Genomic DNA, 19,731 nt, shown 5'->3' on the forward strand with positions numbered 1-19,731 from the left:
ATGAATTAAACAAAAAGAAATATTGGAATTTTTTAACCTGCCATTAATTTAATCTTCAATTCCAAATGAAAAGCAAGACTAGAAGATCATGAATTTGTTGAGTTTCAGAAGTAGCAATTTTCTAATGATAATTATGATGATTGAATTTCTAGATGGACAATAATTCTAAATGTTAGTTATGTATTAATGAATGCATGGTTTATTTCTGAATTTTAATTTATTTTTATTCTTTGAATAGAATGAACAAAAGGAGGTGCTCGGTAAATTCCGCGATGGAGAAATAAACCTTCTGATTGCAACGACTGTAGCAGAAGAAGGTCTGGATATAAAAGAATGTAATTTTGTAATCCGTTACGGTCTAGTCACTAATGAGATTGCCATGGTCCAAGTAAGTTTGCTATAGTGTTACCTTAAGCATTCTTAGTTCATATAGTTCATATAGTTGAGGAACAGGGAGAGAGTGCACTTAAACATGTGGTTGCAGGGATGGTGCAGGAGGGAGGGTTTCAGATACGTGGATAATTGGAACACGTTCTGGGGAAGGTGGGATCTCTACAAACAGGACGGGGTGCACCTGAACCAGAGGGGCACCAATATCCTGGGAGGGAAATTTGCTACGGCTCTTCAGGGGGATTTAAACTAATTTGTCAGGGGAGTGGGAAAAGGAGTTGTAGTCCAGAAGTCAGTGTTGAGGGTGGTGAGGTATTGGGGAAGGTATCAAGGTCAAGGGTGGGTACCGGTAGACAGGAAGATGGGTTGAAGTGTGTCTACTTCAATGCAAGGAGCATCCGGAACAAGGTGGATGAACTTGGGGCGTGGATTGCTACTTGGGACTACGATGTTGTGGCCATTACGGAGACGTGGGTAGAACAAGGACAGGAATGGTTGTTGGACGTTCCGGGGTATAGATGTTTCACTAAGTGTAGGGAAGCTGGTAAAAGAGGTGGAGGAGTAGCATTGTTAATCAAGGATAGTATAACGGCTGCGGAAAAGCACTTTGAGGGGGATATGCACACTGAGGTAATATGGGCTGCAGTTAGAAACAGGAAAGGAGCGGTCACGTTGCTAGGAGTTTACTATAGGCCCCCAAATAGTAATAGAGATGTGGAGGAAGAAATTGCTAAGCAGATTATGGATACGTGTGGGGGTCACAGGGTAGTTGTCATGGGGGACTTTAACTTTCCAAATATTGATTGGAACCTTTGTAGGTCAAATAGTTTGGATGGGGCACTTTTTGTGCAGTGTGTGCAGGAGGGTTTCCTGACACAATATGTGGATAGGCCGACAAGGGGTGAGGCCACATTGGATTTGGTACTGGGAAATGAACCGGGCCAAGTGTTAGATTTGGTTGTGGGAGAGAACTTTGGAGATAGTGACCACAATTCGGTGTCTTTTGTTATTGCAATGGAGAGGGATAGGGCCGGACGGCAGGGCAAGGCTTACAATTGGGGGAGAGGTAATTATGATGCGATTAGGCAAGAATTAGGGGGCATAAGATGGGAACAGAAACTGTCAGGGAAAGGCACTGATGAAAAGTGGAACTTTTTCAAGGAACAAATACTGGGTGTCCTTGATAGGTATGTCCCTGTCAGGCAGGGAGGAAATGGCCGAGTGAGGGAACCGTGGTTCACAAAAGAGGTGGAATGTCTTGTGAAAAGGAAGAGGGAAGCTTATGTAGGGATGAGGAAACAAGGTTCAGATGGCTCGACTGAGGGTTACAAGTTAGCAAGGAACGAGCTGAAAAAGGGGCTGAGGAGAGCTAGGAGGGGACATGAGAAGTCCTTGGCGGGTCGGATCAAGGAAAACCCCAAGGCTTTTTACTCTTATGTGAGGAATAAAAGAATGACCAGGGTGAGGTTAGGGCCGGTCAAGGACAGTGGTGGGAACTTGTGTATGGAATCAGTAGAGATAGGCGAGGTGATGAATGAATACTTTTCTTCAGTGTTCACCAAGGAGAGGGGCCATGTTTTTCAGGAAGAGAAGGTGTTACAGGCTAATAGGCTGGAGGAAATAGATGTTCGGAGGGAGGATGTATTGGCAGTTTTGAATAAACTGAAGGTCGATAAGTCCCCTGGGCCTGATGAAATGTATCCTAGGATTCTTTGGGAGGCGGGGGATGAGATTGCAGAGCCTTTGGCTTTGATCTTTGGGTCCTCGCTGTCCACGGGGATGGTGCCAGAGGACTGGAGAGTGGCAAATGTTGTTCCTCTGTTTAAGAAAGGGAATAGAAATGACCCTGGTAATTATAGACCGGTTAGTCTGACTTCGGTGGTTGGTAAATTGATGGAAAAGGTCCTTAGGGATGGGATTTACGACCATTTAGAAAGATGCGGATTAATCTGGGATAGTCAGCACGGATTTGTGAAGGGCAAATCGTGCCTCACAAATTTGATAGAATTTTTTGAGGAGGTAACTAGGTGTGTTGATGAAGGTAGGGCGGTTGATGTCATATACATGGATTTTAGTAAGGCGTTTGATAAGGTCCCCCATGGTCGGCTTATGATGAAAGTAAGGAGGTGTGGGATAGAGGGAAAGTTGGCCGATTGGATAGGTAACTGGCTGTCTGATCAAAGACAGAGGGTGGTGGTGGATGGAAAATTTTCGGACTGGAGGCAGGTTGCTAGCGGAGTGCCGCAGGGATCGGTGCTTGGTCCTCTGCTCTTTGTGATTTTTATTAATGACTTAGAGGAGGGGGCTGAAGGGTGGATCAGTAAATTTGCTGATGACACCAAGATTGGTGGAGTAGTGGATGAGGTGGAGGGGTGTTGTAGGCTGCAAAGAGACATAGATAGGATGCAAAGCTGGGCTGAAAAATGGCAAATGGAGTTTAACCCTGATAAATGTGAGGTGATTCATTTTGGTAGGACTAATTTAAATGTGGATTACAGGGTCAAAGGTAGGGTTCTGAAGACTGTGGAGGAACAGAGATCTTGGGGTCCATATCCACAGATCTCTAAAGGTTGCCACTCAAGTGGATAGAGCTGTGAAGAAGGCATATAGTGTGTTAGCTTTTATTAACAGGGGGTTGGAGTTTAAGAGCCGTGGGGTTATGCTGCAACTGTACAGGACCTTGGTGAGACCGCATTTGGAATATTGCGTGCAGTTCTGGTCACCTCACTATAAGAAGGATGTGGAAGCGCTGGAAAGAGTGCAGAGGAGATTTACCAGGATGCTGCCTGGTTTGGAGTGTCGGTCTTATGAGGAAAGGTTGAGGGAGCTGGGGCTGTTCTCTCTGGAGCGGAGGAGATTGAGGGGAGACTTAATAGAGGTTTATAAAATGATGAAGGGGATAGATCGAGTGAACGTTCAAAGACTATTTCCTCGGGTGGATGGAGCTATTACGAGGGGGCATAACTATAGGGTTCATGGTGGGAGATATAGGAAGGATATCAGAGGTAGGTTCTTCACGCAGAGAGTGGTTGGGGTGTGGAATGGACTGCCTGCAGTGATAGTGGAGTCAGACACTTTAGGAACATTTAAGCGGTTATTGGATAGGCACATGGAGCACACCAGGATGGTAGGGAGTGGGATAGCTTGATCTTGGTTTCAGATGAAGGTCGGCACAACATCGTGGGCCGAAGGGCCTGTTCTGTGCTGTACTGTTCTATGTTCTATGTTCTATGTTCATATATAGAACTTCTTAAAAGTGTCAATAGATGTAATCTTTTCAGGGTTTTTAGGGGACATGTGCTTTATCTATCTTTACTTGAAAATAAGTCACAATTGTTTAGAAAGGGGGAGGGGGGAAGGGTTTATGCAGTTTAACCACTGCATTTGCTACCAGCCTTTCTTCTTCAAAGCCCTTGAACATAGAACCATAGAATCCCTACTCTACAGAAAGAAGCCATCTGGCCCATCAAGTCTGCACTGACTCTCTGAAAGAGCATCCCACTCAGACCCACCCCTCTGCCCTTTCCCCGTAACCTCCTGCATTTACCATGACCAATCCATCTAACCTGCACATCTTTGGACTGTGCGCTCAATCCCAATCCTGATATCGCTTTGACCTTCAATCGGTTACAAATCACAAACCCTTTTCCCACCACAAGACTGATTACTTCTATCACCGCAACCTTGTTCACTTTAAACCCTTCTGTATTGGAAATCTCAACCATGCCTTCTCTCCTGTCAGATCCAACAAACATTCTCCTTATTTCCCTCATCCTTCATAAAGATTAAGCCACAACTCCTGATCCACATTTAATCCTATTTTCACTCTCCTGATCAACTCATTTTGGCTCCATGAACTACAAATGATTGGATCCTTGTCATGATCTGTCACATCTTCAAATTATTCTTTATAAGTCACAAGAGTAACTGTTTGGTTTCAGAAAGATATTTAAGAGAGGAATGAACTAGACTGGATTTGATTTTGACTGTCCTTGCCTGATATTAATGGGATTAACAATCACTCAAAATCAGTTCAGGTTTGCCCCACAAACACTAGCAATCCTGTCGGTTCCATTTTAAAAGATGTGTCCAAAGCACCTACCTACCAAAGCACTCCATCCCAGCCTAGCTCTGCAATCTCACCCAACCATATCTCTTCATTCCATCCACAAAACGAACAATTTGAAAACATTGGGAAATTACTTCCAAAACACCCAAAGTCCAATTTTAGGTCTGTCTCAGGTCACCCATTCTGGCTGCATTGTCTGCAGCTATCTTTTTTGGCGTTAATGGAACTCTACTCATTATTGCTTGTAAGACCAAATGTACTTGTGATTTACAGCAATGAAATCCTTCCGGTTTCCATTAAACATTGTTTAAATAGTTACTTATTCAGCTGATTTGTTGCGGATATTTTCCACTATTCCTTGAAAATGATTTTAATAAATAGAAACAGTGAGGTAGATTTTGCCTTTGAGCACTTCAATGAGCTACGCGCTGCCCTTTCCAATGGCCAATTTGGTAGCCAAACTGCAGGGCACCAAACAGGCACCTGTCACAGTTTGTGAATGTGAAGACTGCAAACTGGGGCTGGAGCTGCCAACAGTAAGGTAGGTTTTGGGAGAGGGAAGGCGGTGTATTCCTGGAACCGTAATGGCCCAAGCTCCAATCAATTTCTACCTAAAATGACAATCGAGGTCTTATTAGATATGAACTTGATCTTGCTATTTATAAAGAATCTTTGAAGGATGGAAATACCATGGTTTATGCCAGAATAACTCTCATTACAACTTTTCTGTTCATCGAAATTCATAGTTTTAAAGGTGTTTCACTGAGGGTATTCAAAAGCATATGTTAATTCTGCCCTAATCAAATTACCTGTATTCAATTGCAGGCTCGTGGCAGGGCTCGATCGGATGATAGCACTTATGCCTTAGTGGCAAACGAGGGGTCAGGAGTTATTGAACGTGAGAATGTGAATGTTTTCCGTGAGTCAATGATGTATGCAGCAATTCAAAAAGTGCAGGAAATGCCAGAAGAGGAATACAAACAGCAGGTATATAGAAAAAATATTTTACAGTCAAATTCATCTGACTTTTCCAAATATAAATGATTGGGTTTGACATTTGAATTTGAACTCCCTCCCCAAATTTAACTTGATCTGTGAGATCTGTTGGATAATTCAGAAAGTGCATTTTGAAAAAGACATACATAGGCAGTAACCAGATGATACTGATTCAAATTTGTTTCCTTTGCCTGAAAAAGAATTCAGTTATCAAATATTAACCACGTTTAATCAAATGCAGTAAAACAAATCACTACAGGAAGAACATCAAATGCATAAGGCCATCCATAGAAAAACAGGCAGTTGAAATTCAGTCATTTCAGTGGTGGTAGTTTGCAGTTTGTCTCGTCTTAGTCACTTCTTCAAGCAAACAAAATTGGATACTGTGGCCATTGTAAGTAAGACCTGCTTCATCCATCTAGATGCGCTCCCTAACTCCACTTGCACAGGCTTTTTGTGCACATTTACTCTGACTCACAGTGGCATCCTCAACTACCACTGACAGTCAGCAATCAACATCTCAAATGGAGTCAAATTTCAGTGGTAACACCATTACCTCTGGGTCAGAAAGTTATAGCTCAAGTCTCAATGCAAAGACTTGAGCACATTGTTTCGCCTGACGTTTGTAGCCATCTGCAGTGCTGAGGGAGAGCTGCACTGTCAAAGGTGCTACCTTTCTGATGAAAAATTGAATTTTCAAGTGGAAATAATATCTCATTTCACTATTCAAAGAAGAGCAAAAAAGTCTTGGCCAATATTTTCTACCAACTAATATCACTGAACAGATTTTCTGGTGATTTATCTCATTGCTGTTTGCAGGACTTTACTGCCTGCAAATCAGTTGTCATGTTTCCCGACATTACTTCACATATATGTCAAAAGTCATAAGTCTGTAAAGTACTTTAGGCCAGACTAAAGTGACAAATAGTGCCATATAAATGAAAGTTTTTTTTAGTCCATGTCTCTGCATGTCATTGGATAGGATGCATGCGCTGAATGACATTCACTGCACCGTATTTGGCCATGCATGTCTGTGTAGAATCCAGCTGTTTCATCCGGTGGGAATGGAATGGGCTTTTAATCTAGCCACTTCATTGAGCTGCACGGCTGCCAATGTTCAAGATGCTGTGTGCCATGCATTAGTCAAATTAACAGCCATTGCTCAAAAATAATAATAGTTATTGCCATGGTTTGGAGTATCTGTGACTTACAGGCAGAGTAGCAAAACAACAAAAACATCAGGGTATTTCCAATCTCTAACCGTTTTCTTTTCCCCCAGTCTGCCAGCACAAGCCATAATAATATTTTGCTGCTTAGTCTTTTTTCCACCTGGACACTTTTCGATAGCTGGCATTCTGCTTGAGAGTGTTTTTTTTAAGGCTCATTTCATCTACACTAAAGGTGTGAGTGGGCTCATTTTTAATGAGATAGCATTTTCAGAATTTTGGCAGATACTGAACTGTTGATGCTTTTTGGTGGGAACGTAGTATTCCTGTCCAAGTGTGGATCTGAAGTTGATTGTGGATCAGCCAGATCAGGACCATCATGCAATGTAAAAACAGGGTCAACTCCAAATTATACACTGTATTTCTTGGCCTTTTCCATCAAGACGAAGCCACACTAACCAGGAAGAACAAGTGCTTGAATCCTCTGGAATTCAAATTAATTAGGAGATTTAGGTGCTCAAGATCAATTTGGAGTTGGAATTAAAATTTGAATGAATTAGTAGTTGGAATTAAGCAACTGCTTAAGGGAGTAAACTGTAAACTACACTTAAACTGTGTGAGGCAGAGATTTGTTTGTTAGTTGTATGACTCATATTTACTTTTCCAATGGTCAGATAGAAGAACGGCAGTTGCAGAATATAATGGAACACAAAATGAAGAAGAGGAAACATTTGGCCAAAAGAATAAAAAGTGATCCCTCTAAAGTGACTTTTCTCTGCAATACCTGTAGCAGGCTTGCCTGTTCAGGAAAAGATATTCAAGTAATTGAAAGCATGCATCATGTCAATGTCACAGATGAGTTCAAGTAAGTTTTCATAAAACTCTCAAATTTATCATTAAGTACATACAACCTTGAATTTTAATTATTGTCATTATATTCACAAAACCTATGCAAAAATCTGAAATAAAATCAAAATCCTGGAAATAGAAAGGCCAGTCAGCCTTTCTGAGATTATTACCAAATTGAAAAAGGAAAAGAACAGCAGTAAATCATTTGGATCTAAGAAACATTTTGGACGATGTTGGGAGAATTGAATGTCTAGTTAAAGGATAATAGAACCTCTGGGCTCAATTCTCCTGTTTGCACTATTAAGTGCTCCCACCAGCGGAAAAACCAAAGTGTGTCCAGTTGGCATTAGCAGTGCCTGTAAGGTGGGGTTCACCCACCTTACCATTTTAATTTATGCATGCTGCAAACACACTGGTCAGCCCGACTTAGCAGAACTTGGGTCACCACTTTTAAAGGGTTCTCAGTGCTGAGTGACAGCAACCCCCCCACCATGGATATAGTGATAGTGACCCCCCCGACAAAGGGAGTATCCCCAACTGCTCAGCACAGAGGGTATCCTCTTCCCCCCCAACACTGAAGAGTACCCGGTACCATGCAAACATGATCCCACCCTGCCTCCCCCCAGCCAGATGCTTCACCCTCCTCCCACCCCCACAAAGGAGACATTCCAAGATGGAATCCCCTCAGGACCCCCTTCAGGTCCGGTCTCTCAAGTATCAGCCTTTGTTCCTAACTGCAATTCTTATAAACATTCTGCCTTTGATTGACAAGTTGGATCAATTACCCACTAGCCATGAAGTTTCAGTTCCTCTTCTTCAACAAAGCTCTTGAGATGCTTTAGGGAAAGAAAAACAAAGCTCCCAGCTGGTGGGTAATTGATCCAACTTGTCAATCAAAGCATTTCAAAGGGGCCAGACAATAGATGCTACTCTTGACAAGTGGAACTCAATCCCTGTTGTCAATGAAAACACTTCAAAGGGGCCGGGCAGCAGCTGCTGTTCTTTCAGTGTTAAAAGGGGATCTCCCCAGTGAATTTGACAGCCTGATGTTAATCAAAGCATTTCAAAGAAGCTTCAGAGCAGCTGGGCATTACAATAAATGCAAGAAAACTTGACAGGTCCTTTCTATCAGCGCACTTTAATGTGGTAATTTAACACCTGGAGCTTATGACATGAAGCAGGGTCAATCCCTACTGTGGAATGGAGTGCTGTGGAATGGAGTGCTGCGTTGGTTCTGAAGGCTTCCAGGTGTCCAGGGGGCACGGTTTTGAATGTGGCCAGGCCAATTCAAAGGTTTTAAAGGACAGCGGCAACAGTGAATATCTTCATCACAATGGTGTCTGAAATCACCATCCTGAGAGTGAACAACACTTTTTCTGAGGCAACAAGGACAAGTGCAGCTACTAGACCACCATCAAGGAGAGACCCCCGAGATCAGGCCCTCCCCCCGCAGCCCAAACTCCACCCCCCCCACAAATCCCTTGTGTGAAGGCCGCTCACCCCTTTTCTATTCCCCCCCCCCCACCCTTGCCCTCAGTGCCTGCAGACTGACAGTGACAGAGGGACACAGGCGCAGTTGGAGGCTGCAATTCTCTCCTTGCCCTTGGGGAGTCTACGGCGCCAGGTCCACGTTTTTGTGCACCAGGTGTAATTGGTGCCTGCAGAACTTGGGGCTGGAAGGGTGGAGAAATGTGAGAGCCCATTGAATCAGGCTTCAAACTTATTAATGACATTAAAATTAATTTAAATGACCTGTGATCAGGTTCTCACCCATAGCAGCGTGGGTGGTGGGAAGAATCAGGATGGGCTGGACGCCCAGCGTGAATCCCGAATTGGCCCTTTTCACCCAATTCATCGGGATTCCCAGCTGGGGTGAATTAACCCAGAGAATCCCAACCTCCAGCTGTGAAGTGCGTTTTTCTTAATTTGGGCTGAAATTAAGGGGGCAAAACTATTTTCTGGTTCAACATAGTAGTTACCTACAAAAACAATGTTTAGTCTATGGTGTTTTTAATATTTTGTTACAGTATACATCTTAATATGAATCTATTTGTGTCATCATTTCAAACTATTGACTGAAAGTTTGAATTTGTTTTTAAAAGTTACCAGTTTCCACTGAGATCATAGAATTACCCAGTAATTGCAGTCTTTTCATTTTACATATGTAGAATCATAGAATCCCGATAGCGCAGAAGCATCTGCACCAACTCTTCGAAAGAGCATTGTTGCGCCTGCCGCACAGTCTGTTTTAATCCTTATACGGTGGACAAATAACTGCGAGTAGACGTCTTGTTAGTACAACCAATATTTATTTAAGGCACACAATCAATAATCACCCACCCAACCAACAATAAGTTATCTTACAGAAAATACTAGAGTTCAAGTCCAATACAAAACCTTGACTTAACTTTGCGTGACTGGCAAGTACCCAAGCAGATATTGGCCTTTATCTGTGCACTGCTCTCAGTCGTCCTCTGCGCAGTCTGGTCCTTTGGTCTGGTCTGGCACTCTGGCTCTGGTCTTCCTTCCTTCTCGGGTGTGGTGGCTCTCCTCGTGCTGGTCGTCGCTGGCGACGGTCACCGTTGTTGTAGCTTGTTCATGGGGTCAGAGAGAGAGAGAGATTCTTGGTTGCAGAGCAGCCTTTATACCCTGTTGGGTTTCGCGCCCCTTTTGGCCATTGCCAATCAATCGATCAGGACTTGATCACCCTGATCGATAAAGTCCAATTGGGTGCTGCCACATCAATCTCTGGGTGTGTCCCCAACGGCCATGCATGTAGGTGCTGGAGGCACATAGGTCACATACCTCCCTCCCAAATAAGGGGTTAAGGCTCCCTTATGTCTGGTAAACAACCCAGTGTGACCAGAAAGTCTCTTTTATCCTGGAGATGATACATATCCTGTGTATTCACCCGTCTGGGTTGCAGCCTGTTTGTCTCTGTCTTTTAGGCTGCAGCCTGTCATTTTAGTTTTTGCCCAATTGTCTTAAAGTGCTTTACAAATTGCCATTTTAGATGGCCCGTTTGGCCACAGTCCCCCCTTTGATCCTGAACGCGAAGCGTGATGGATCACAAACTCAGGGCCAGTATCTGTCAGGAATTCCCCAGTCACTCAACAGTCAAGTAAGGCCCAGGCATTGGCATGCACAGTAATGACACGTTCCTACAACATATTGACATTCCAGTAGCTACAGACAACAACACTCTACAAATACAAACAACCACATATTCTAAACCCTATTATTACAATAAGCTAATTACAAACCAACATTCGAACAACAAAGCATTACAATAAGTATTCGCGAGTCCAGGGTACATTCCGATATTAAGATTTTCAACTGTCCATTATTGTCCATTAGTGCAAATAGCAATCCGGGGCGTTCTCTGTAAACATTCTGCTAATGAATTAGAGGGGACTATGATTTGAGGGTGGACCCCACGTCTTGTCGTTGTGCCAAACCACAAATAGCCAGGATATGAAAAGTTCATCTTGCTTGGAGTGTCCTGCGTGCTTATCCCGATGATGAGTCCAATGAGGTAGATCCTAGGTTGCATCTTTGTCATCGTCCATCGTTGTCCTGAGGAGATCAATGTAATTCCTGCTGTTATCGCATCCAAAATTTGATGTATATACATATATTTAAACTGTCCATGTCCCCCCCTTTTTTTTTAACACTTATTTGAGAGTGGTGTGGTCAGGAGGACCCAGGTATCTCAAGTGTCGCTTGCATGTCGTAATGAATTTTTAAAAATTCTAATTGTGGAGCACGACGGAGCAATTTTGTTCAGATCGATGAATAGACAAGTCGTGGCGTTGTCAGAAAAGAGCTTATTTAACTAGCCACCAAAATCAAGGCGGCCGGTTTTAGTCTAGCAGCAGTCACCATTAACTATAGGGATTCGAACAGCACTGGAGTCGGTCTGTAATGACCCGAAGAGGTGTCTGTTCTATAAGCGTGTTGGAGTTTGAAGGCGGGCTGCCTGTAAAATTTAGCACAAGTGCCTCTAAGAGTTGAAAATGTGTCGCTCTAACATTAGGGGTAAAGAGATAGCCCTCCTATGATTAGAACACTGGAAGTAAAATTCTCAGTGTCAGTTGGAACGCGAAGGAGCTGGGTATTGTACCAGACTTTCACACTGTAAGAATTTTGTTTATTTCATTTGCTGTTGAAAATGTAGCCAGTTGCCTTGAAGATTTTAAAATTTAGCACAGCTGCCTTAATGACGTTAAAATTTAGCATAGCTGCCTCAAAGATTTTTATAGTTGGCTTAATGTTATCTTAACTAGAGAAAAGTGGCGAAAGAGATAGCGTCGGATTATATAAGTAACCTTGTTAATCGTACTAGCAGTATACAACTGCTTGTGAGTGGGTGTTTCCATCAGAGATTCTTGTACCTTGCATTGTTCTGTACTGGAGGCTGAATTTCATCACTTGGAGCACCTTAGATTCCTTCATTCAGCATTTTCGTTAACCAATTGCCCAACAGAGACTCATCTTCTGAATCATTTGTCTCATGGGGCTCCATCATTATCTCCTCAACTGGTTTCCATACCAATGTCTGTTCGTTGGACTGCACTGTAGGGTCTTTGTTTGAATCAGGGTTCAGGGGTCCTTCATCCTCGTGTCCCAGTCTAATTAATCTATGTGTCTGGTCCCTTATCCATGTGGGGGATGCAGCATCGGGTGTCCCCATCAAAATAACCCGGTGTCGTTTAGTCAGGGCCTCACTGTTGGGTCCGGGGCTGTTAAGGCTTATGTTTATAGGAGAATCCGTAATGCTGCGAGGGCCGATATCTGGCGAGTCGCGCCAGTCCTCCTGTTATGTCTGGGTCGGTCAGTACCCCTAGGGGCACTTCAGGTGTGGACGAGGCTCTGGGCTGCAGTGTGGTCGGGGTAAGGGTCTGATCTGAACCTGAAAATGGATGAGAAGGTGTCCGGGGAAATAGATTTCCTGGGTGAGGCCATTCCGGTTGCCTAGTGTCATCCTACCCTATCTCCAATGTGAGATGGTGGAAGTGATTATTCTGAGTCCCGTAAGCTTTCAGTTGATTGACGTGGAACCAAACAGTTTTCCCGTTGGCGATTAGGACTTTATACACTGAGGGGCTTATTTTGTCGGTGATGGTGTGCGGACCCCAATCCTCGGTTTGCGTAACGTAAAGTCTAGCATTCTCCTTTAACTCTCCCCAATCTGCATCCTCTATCTCCTCTTCCTCTACTGTCCCGAAGGTTCACATAAATCCGTTCTGAACCGATAATAGGGATTCCAGCCGTGAAATTTCTCGCTGGCATTTGGAGTGGGCAGCGGTTGCCTGTCTCTGTTCTTTTACTGCCTTGATGTAGCGCCTTTATTGCTGCCAGCAGATCAGTGCACTTAGCTTCCAGTCGTGCTACCGCCTGCTCGGCTTCACCTTTGGCCACAGCATCTTACCTAGGCTGGACCCCCATAACCCCGTGCATTTACTCTGTCTAATTCACCTAACCTACACACTTTTGGACACTAAGGGGCAACTTAGCATGGCCAATCCACCTAACCTGCACATCTTTGGAATGGAAACCAGAGCATCTGGAGAAAACTCACTCAAACACAGGAAGAATGTGCCCCGCAATCGAACCCGGGTCCCTGGTGCTGTGAGGCAACAGTGCTAAACACTGTGCCACCATGCCGCCTTATGTAGATTGACCTGCTTCGTATTTCTAGGACTTTGTCCTTATTTCTGCTTTCCATGGGTGTTTGTGAGTTGTGATTTTATAGAAACTTCATACATCTTTTGAAGTTTAGTTCAATTGCTTTAGTGCCTAACAAGTTCTTTGGGAATCAGGCGATCATCTTTCGACCTTGTAGCAATAATAAACAATGCAATCCTTTGAATGTTAACCTCTTGGCTTAATAAGCGGAATTGTTTTTTGTAAAAATGAATATAAGCAGATTTTAGTGCACTATTTTCAAAAGATAAAAGAAGATACACAAATGCTAGGACTGAAGTTGACGTGCAAAATAAAAATGTAATATTTCTAGTGCAAGTTATTTAAAATATTTGGTAATAGCTAACATTTTTCTTCATAAATTCATAAGATATAGGAGCAGAATTAGGCCATTCAGCCCATCAAGTCCGCTCCACCATTTGATCATGGCTGATATGCTCCTCATCCCCATTTCCCTGCCTTCTCCCCATAACCTTCAACCCATTACCAATTGTAAGTTCATAAGTTCTTATTCCTAAGTAATTCTTTGCAGGCACTATAATAATTGTGCTTTGGCACTGTTAATGTGCTTTCATTAAACTGAACATTTGCAGGATGAATTTCTAGTTGAATTGACCTTATAAATGAAATTTAATGAGCCACATTTCATTGCAGAGAGTTATATGGTGAACGAGAAAATAAAGCCTTGCAAGAGAAATGCCTTGATTACCAAACAAATCAAGAGATCTACTGCAAGCAATGTGGCCAGGTAAGATGAGATTTTATTTAGTTTGTAACTAGATTAATTACATAATTGGCTGTCGAGCCAAGGCTAACTGCATTCTTCGATTCTTGTTTTAAAGCCATGGGGTACAATGATGGTCCATCGTGGAGTGGATTTACCATGCTTGTCAATCAGAAACTTTGTTGTGATTATCGATGAGAAGAACACTGAGAGAGGCACTTATAAAAAGTGGAGTGAGGTTCCCTTCAAACTGCCTAAATTCAACTACGTCGAATACGTTGAAAGTCACAGATAGTGGGCGGGAATTTCTGGCTGCACGCACCCCAAGACCAGAAATTTCCATCCAAGGTCAACAGACCTTTACATGGTCCACCAAATTTTCCGTCCCGCCCGCTATGATTCCCATGGTGGGTGGGACAGGAAAATTCCGCCTAATGTTTGTGATGGCAGTCTCCATGTTAATCCAACAGTGACACATTTACCTTCCACTTGTATTATGTTGAACGTTGATTAACAATTGTGTAAATTATAATCAATCAGACAACAAGAATGTGTATTAATACAGTCTTCCTGCTGTGCTTTCATTATACTACTAGCCTACAATCAAATGTTTTAGATAACACTGTTCCTGTTGTAATTGCATATTGTGCGGTGATAAGGTGATCAACAACATAGTCTATCATTTTTATTTGTATTGTGTGGGCTATTTGCTTAAGTGCACAAATGTTTTAAAAACAATTTTATGTGACTATGCATATGTGATATCTTAAAGGTGGTGCCATGTGTGTCGTCTGCATGAGACACATGGATATGACTGCAGAGCAGAATGTGGATATTTGTGAACAACAGTTTGTTTTTGTTTTTTGATTTATTTCAGCATTAAGTAGTTCAGTGCTGAAAATGTGAGCTTGAGTGCTTAAAGATTAAAAAAGAATTATGATCCTTTCTTGTGCTAGAGAAGCTAACCATGCCCTGACATACGGTCCATTTTTGGGGACTCAAAGTGCGTGTTGATACTTGAGGAATCAGCAAACACAGGGATTAGGGGCAAGGCTTAGTTGATCATGGGGCTATGGTAGGTTGCGTAGCAGAAGGGGAGAAGATCAAGGATCGCAACATCAGGACTAAACAGGTCAGAAGCAGTTTCTTAATGTGGGCCCTGGAGGAGCACTCCTACTGGCTCTACATTCAGGTAAGTTGTTTACCACCTTTGTTGCAAGGAATTCTAGGGTCCATAAGTGATGGCACTGGCTTCTTTAGAGCAAACTACCCTTGAAGAAGGGAACTCACACAGATGTTATTCCCCCCTTTGCATATGCAGAGAGCCAAAAACCTGCGCCAGCTGTGGATAAAGGAAACCCCTTGTTCTTTATACGTTATAGTGGCTGTCACATTTCCAGGCGGAAATGTGCAGGTGCTTCTTGCCAAGTATAATTGGGTGCCCTAGGACTCTGAGTCGTGCTTAAGAAACAAACATTGCACTAGTTTGAGGTCTTGATATCTGCAGCAGATCTGCCCTGAATTTTCTGTCTCATTCCACTGACCTATAACTGTATTTTCCTCTAGAATAAAAAGTGTTCATCTCCCTGATTTGGGTTTGTGACTTCTACGGGTTAGTGCAGTTTCAAATAAAATAAATGGTTAAGATAGATTTATCAGCAGTGTTTTCAACTGATTGCTTTAGAGGTATTAAGAGTCTTTTATTGGGATGAAATTGCAATACTTTGTGCTTAATAAAAATATCTTCTGAACACATGTTTGTTTTTCTGCCTTTGTTTTGACAAGTCATGAAAGCTTACATTAGTGTTCTCAATCTTACATTATGTAACATCAAATCCTCATTGTCTCTCGTACCCCACTTTGTAAATGTGATATTGGTAATTTAAAATAACATTGGAGAAAAAGGCTACAACTCTGGATTTGAATTTATATGGTGTAATTATTGATGCGCGAGCACAAAACAATTTCCCCCGAAGCCATGAATGAATTGTGATGATTCCCCTGCAATAAGATTCAAGGCATGTGGTGACCTTCACTGGCATAGACAGCACTGTTTTCCTGTGGAAGTGGGTTCCAGTTAACATATCTCCACAATTGCTTCCAGAGGTGGGATGGGAAATGCTGCCTTCTGAGGCACTGACATGGAGCAAAGTCCTCCCTAGCTAGCACATCTGTGAGTTGATAAATGCTTTCTGTGATGCTTCCCTCTATCTGTCTCCATTATAGTCTCTCCTATGTTCTCATCCTCCTTCTCCTCATGATGTGGCGATGCCGGCATTGGACTGGTGTGGGCACAGTAAGAAGTCTCACAACACCAGGTTAAAGTCCAACAGGTTTATTTGGAATCACGAGCTTTCGGAGCACTGCTCCTTCATCAGGTGAGTGGAGAGGTAGGTTTCACAAACATGGCATAAATAGACAGAGACACAATTGCAAGATAATGGTTGGAATGCGAGTCTTTACAGGTAATTAAGTCTTTAAAGGGACAGACAGTGTGAATGGAGAGAGCAGTGCTGTGACTTCCTGTCCTCCTCAGGAATGAAGGATCCTTTGTGTCAAACTTTTTTCGTTCCATTCCCAAGATGTGGGCACTGCTGCTATTGCCCACCTTTAAATCCATATTTTCAGTCTAAAACGTTATTTTCTGCAGAACTGACCAAAAGTGCAATAGTTTAAAGACTAAAATTAAATTGCAGCCAAGTAACAGTACTCCCCAACACCCAAGCTACCCTGGTCAAATAACAATACCTTGAAATCCGAGAGAGTAACCACACATCAGGACTTCCATTCTGCCTGCAGCAGTGTCTGAGGATTTACTCAGAACAGATGTAGATCCCAGCCCCCAAACATCAGCCGCTGCATATCCACAAAAAAATCTTTGCACACTCTCAAAAGCAAAGGCTGCCGGTGAATCGGCTAATGATACAAATCTAGATGGAAGCAGCCATAACAAGAAGCCACACTGTGTGCTATCCCGTGAGATAAGATCAACATTTCTTCCTGCTTAGTTTCTGCTTTTACTACATAGTGAGCCTAGCTAGCCCATCATATCCCAATCAAAATTCCTCACTTAAATTACAATGGATGTTTTCTGGAAGCTCAAGGTTGAAATTGTAACAAATAATTGAATGGGGAATTCTGCAATACTATCAGTCCCAATCTATTATATGTTTTCTAGCTTCTCGCTGGCTGCTCCTGGCTCAAATGTACAGGTCCACATTCGGCTTCCACATTTGGACAAACATTTCTATGTCGTTTGCTTTGGGATCTGGAGTAATATGACCGAAGACACTCGCACCAAAACAGTTTTGGGAGCCCTCAAATAAATTCCACTCAGCACAAGGCAGGCCTAGCCTGAGCCTGCACAACCGATTCACCAAGCCAATGGTGCGGAGAGGCGAGGCAGACTGCAGATCTAGGACTGTAGACACTTCTTCCAAATGCAGCATGCATCCCATCAGAGCAGAGAAATATTCCCTTATCGACATGTGCAGCTCCAGCAGACACAGATAGGAATCAAAAGGAGATCTTTTTTAAATCCCCCCAAAAACATCAATGAAACAGCAAATATTTTAATGATTAGAAAATAGCCAGGGGCAGAATCAAGATTGATATTCAACGTGGAGATTATTAAACATTCTGACTTGGAGAATGGAGGAAGCGTAGTTCTTCTGTTTGAAGAGTCACTGATAGAAGGTAGCAATTTAACATTGTCACTTAACAGCGAAAGCGAAGTTAGGAATTGATGGAGCTGGGAATACTTTTCTATAGAGAGTGGAAGACCACTGATCTTTTAAGGAAAACATTGAGAGCATTTGAACAGAAGGAAATACATGAGAAAGCACCATTAGAGAGTTTAGAGTATTACGGTACTTGGAAGCTGTTGCAGGATGTTAAGCAACTTTACAGAACTTCAAAATCATCCTCGTTAAAGCTTCTAACTGATAGATGCCAGAGAAACTAGGATTAATTTTAGATTACAGTAACCAAAAGCCAGCATGGACATGATTCACCAAATGGCCATCTTGAGTGCTGTGGCCAATGATTGAAGGATACAGAACCATGTTAAAACTCATCAGAGAATTTATGTTTCTAAAAACCATTTCCCTGACTTGCACTGGGCTCAGCATTTTGAGCTCTAATGCTGGACATTATCCTATCCTCACCATTTGCCCAGTTCTGTGATCAGCAAGGACATTTTTATTTATTCTTTCACAGGACATGGGCATTGCTGGCTAGGCCAACATATTTATTGCCCATCCATAATTACCCTTGAGAACATGGTAGTGAGCCACCTCTTGACCTGCTGCAATCCATGTTGTGTAGGTACACCCACAATGTTGTTTGGGAGAGAGTTCCAGGATTTTGACTCAGCAACTGTGAAAGAATGGTGATATAATTCCAGTTAGGATGGTTTGTGATTGGAGGGGAAGATGCAAGTGGTGGTGTTCCCATGCATCTGCTCCTTTGTCATTCGAGATGGTAGAGGTTGTGGGTTTGAAAAGTGCTGTCAAAGGTGAAATTAGGCCGGTGTCCTTCACCAAATCCAGATTTATCTGCAATAGTTACTAATACTCAGCCAGGTACTTCCCAGTACAACTGCATGCTCCAGTACAACGCGCACTCCTTAGTACAGCACGTGCTCCCCAGTACAGCGCATACTCCCCAGTACAATATGCACGCTCCCCAGTACAGCAGGTGCTCTTCAGTACAGTACATACTCCCCAGTACAGCGCATACTCCCCAGTACAACACACACGCTCTCCAGTACAGCAGTGCTCCTCAGTACAGTACGTACTCCCCAGTACAGCGCGTAAACCCCAGTATTGTGCGCATGCCCCAGTAGAGCGGGCACTCCCCAGTAGAGCACACGCTCCCCAGTACAGTGCACACTCGCCAGTACAGCGCATACTCCCCAGTACAGAGCATACTCCCCAGTACATTGCACACTCCCCAGTACAGTGCGCACTCCCCAGTACAGCATACACTCCCCAGTACAGTGCACACTCACCTGTACAGTGCGCGCTCACCAGTATAGTGCGTGCTCGCCAGTACAGCGTGCACTCCCCAGTACAGTGCATAATCCCCAGTACAGTGCGCACTCCCCAGTACATTGCACACTCCCCAGTACAGTGCGCACTCCCCAGTACAGTGCATAATCCCCAGTACAGTGCGCACTCCCCAGTACAGTGCGCACTCCCCAGTACAGTGCGCACTCCCCAGTACAGTGCGCACTCCCCAGTACAGTGCGCACTCCCCAGTACAGTGCGCACTCCCCAGTACAGTGCGCACTCCCCAGTACAGTGCGCACTCCCCAGTACAGTGCGCACTCCCCAGTACAGTGCGCACTCCCCAGTACAGTGCGCACTCCCCAGTACAGTGCGCACTCCCCAGTACAGTGCGCACTCCCCAGTACAGTGCGCACTCCCCAGTACAGTGCGCACTCCCCAGTACAGTGCGCACTCCCCAGTACAGTGCGCACTCCCCAGTACAGTGCGCACTCCCCAGTACAGTGCGCACTCCCCAGTACAGTGCGCACTCCCCAGTACAGTGCGCACTCCCCAGTACAGTGCGCACTCCCCAGTACAGTGCGCACTCCCCAGTACAGTGCGCACTCCCCAGTACAGTGCGCACTCCCCAGTACAGCGTGCACTCCCCAGTAGTGCATAATCCCCAGTACAGAGCATACTCCCTAGTACAGTGCACGCTTCCCAGTACAGTGTGCGCCCCCCAGTACAGCGCACACTCCCCAGTACAGCGCACACTCCCAGTACAGTGCACACTCCCCAGTACAGTGCGCACTAATATGCATACTAATGTCCTTTAGGGAA

The 19,731-nt window shown here is 43.7% G+C and overlaps 1 protein-coding gene across 1 annotated transcript in view; it reads left to right on the forward strand.

Annotated features, from left to right (window-relative positions):
- ifih1 (interferon induced with helicase C domain 1) overlaps positions 1-15,654 on the forward strand; it is a 128,884-nt gene extending 113,230 nt beyond the window's left edge. Inside the window, exons 11-15 of the mRNA XM_078228245.1 lie at positions 239-388; positions 5,285-5,446; positions 7,296-7,486; positions 13,831-13,924; positions 14,019-15,654. Coding sequence (XP_078084371.1) covers positions 239-388; positions 5,285-5,446; positions 7,296-7,486; positions 13,831-13,924; positions 14,019-14,195 — 774 coding nt within the window. The 3' untranslated portion in view covers positions 14,196-15,654. The remainder of the gene's footprint in view (positions 1-238; positions 389-5,284; positions 5,447-7,295; positions 7,487-13,830; positions 13,925-14,018) is intronic.
- The last annotated feature ends 4,077 nt before the right edge of the window (positions 15,655-19,731 follow it).

This window comes from Mustelus asterias, chromosome 14, assembly GCF_964213995.1.
Source record: "Mustelus asterias chromosome 14, sMusAst1.hap1.1, whole genome shotgun sequence".
NCBI lineage: Eukaryota > Metazoa > Chordata > Chondrichthyes > Carcharhiniformes > Triakidae > Mustelus > Mustelus asterias.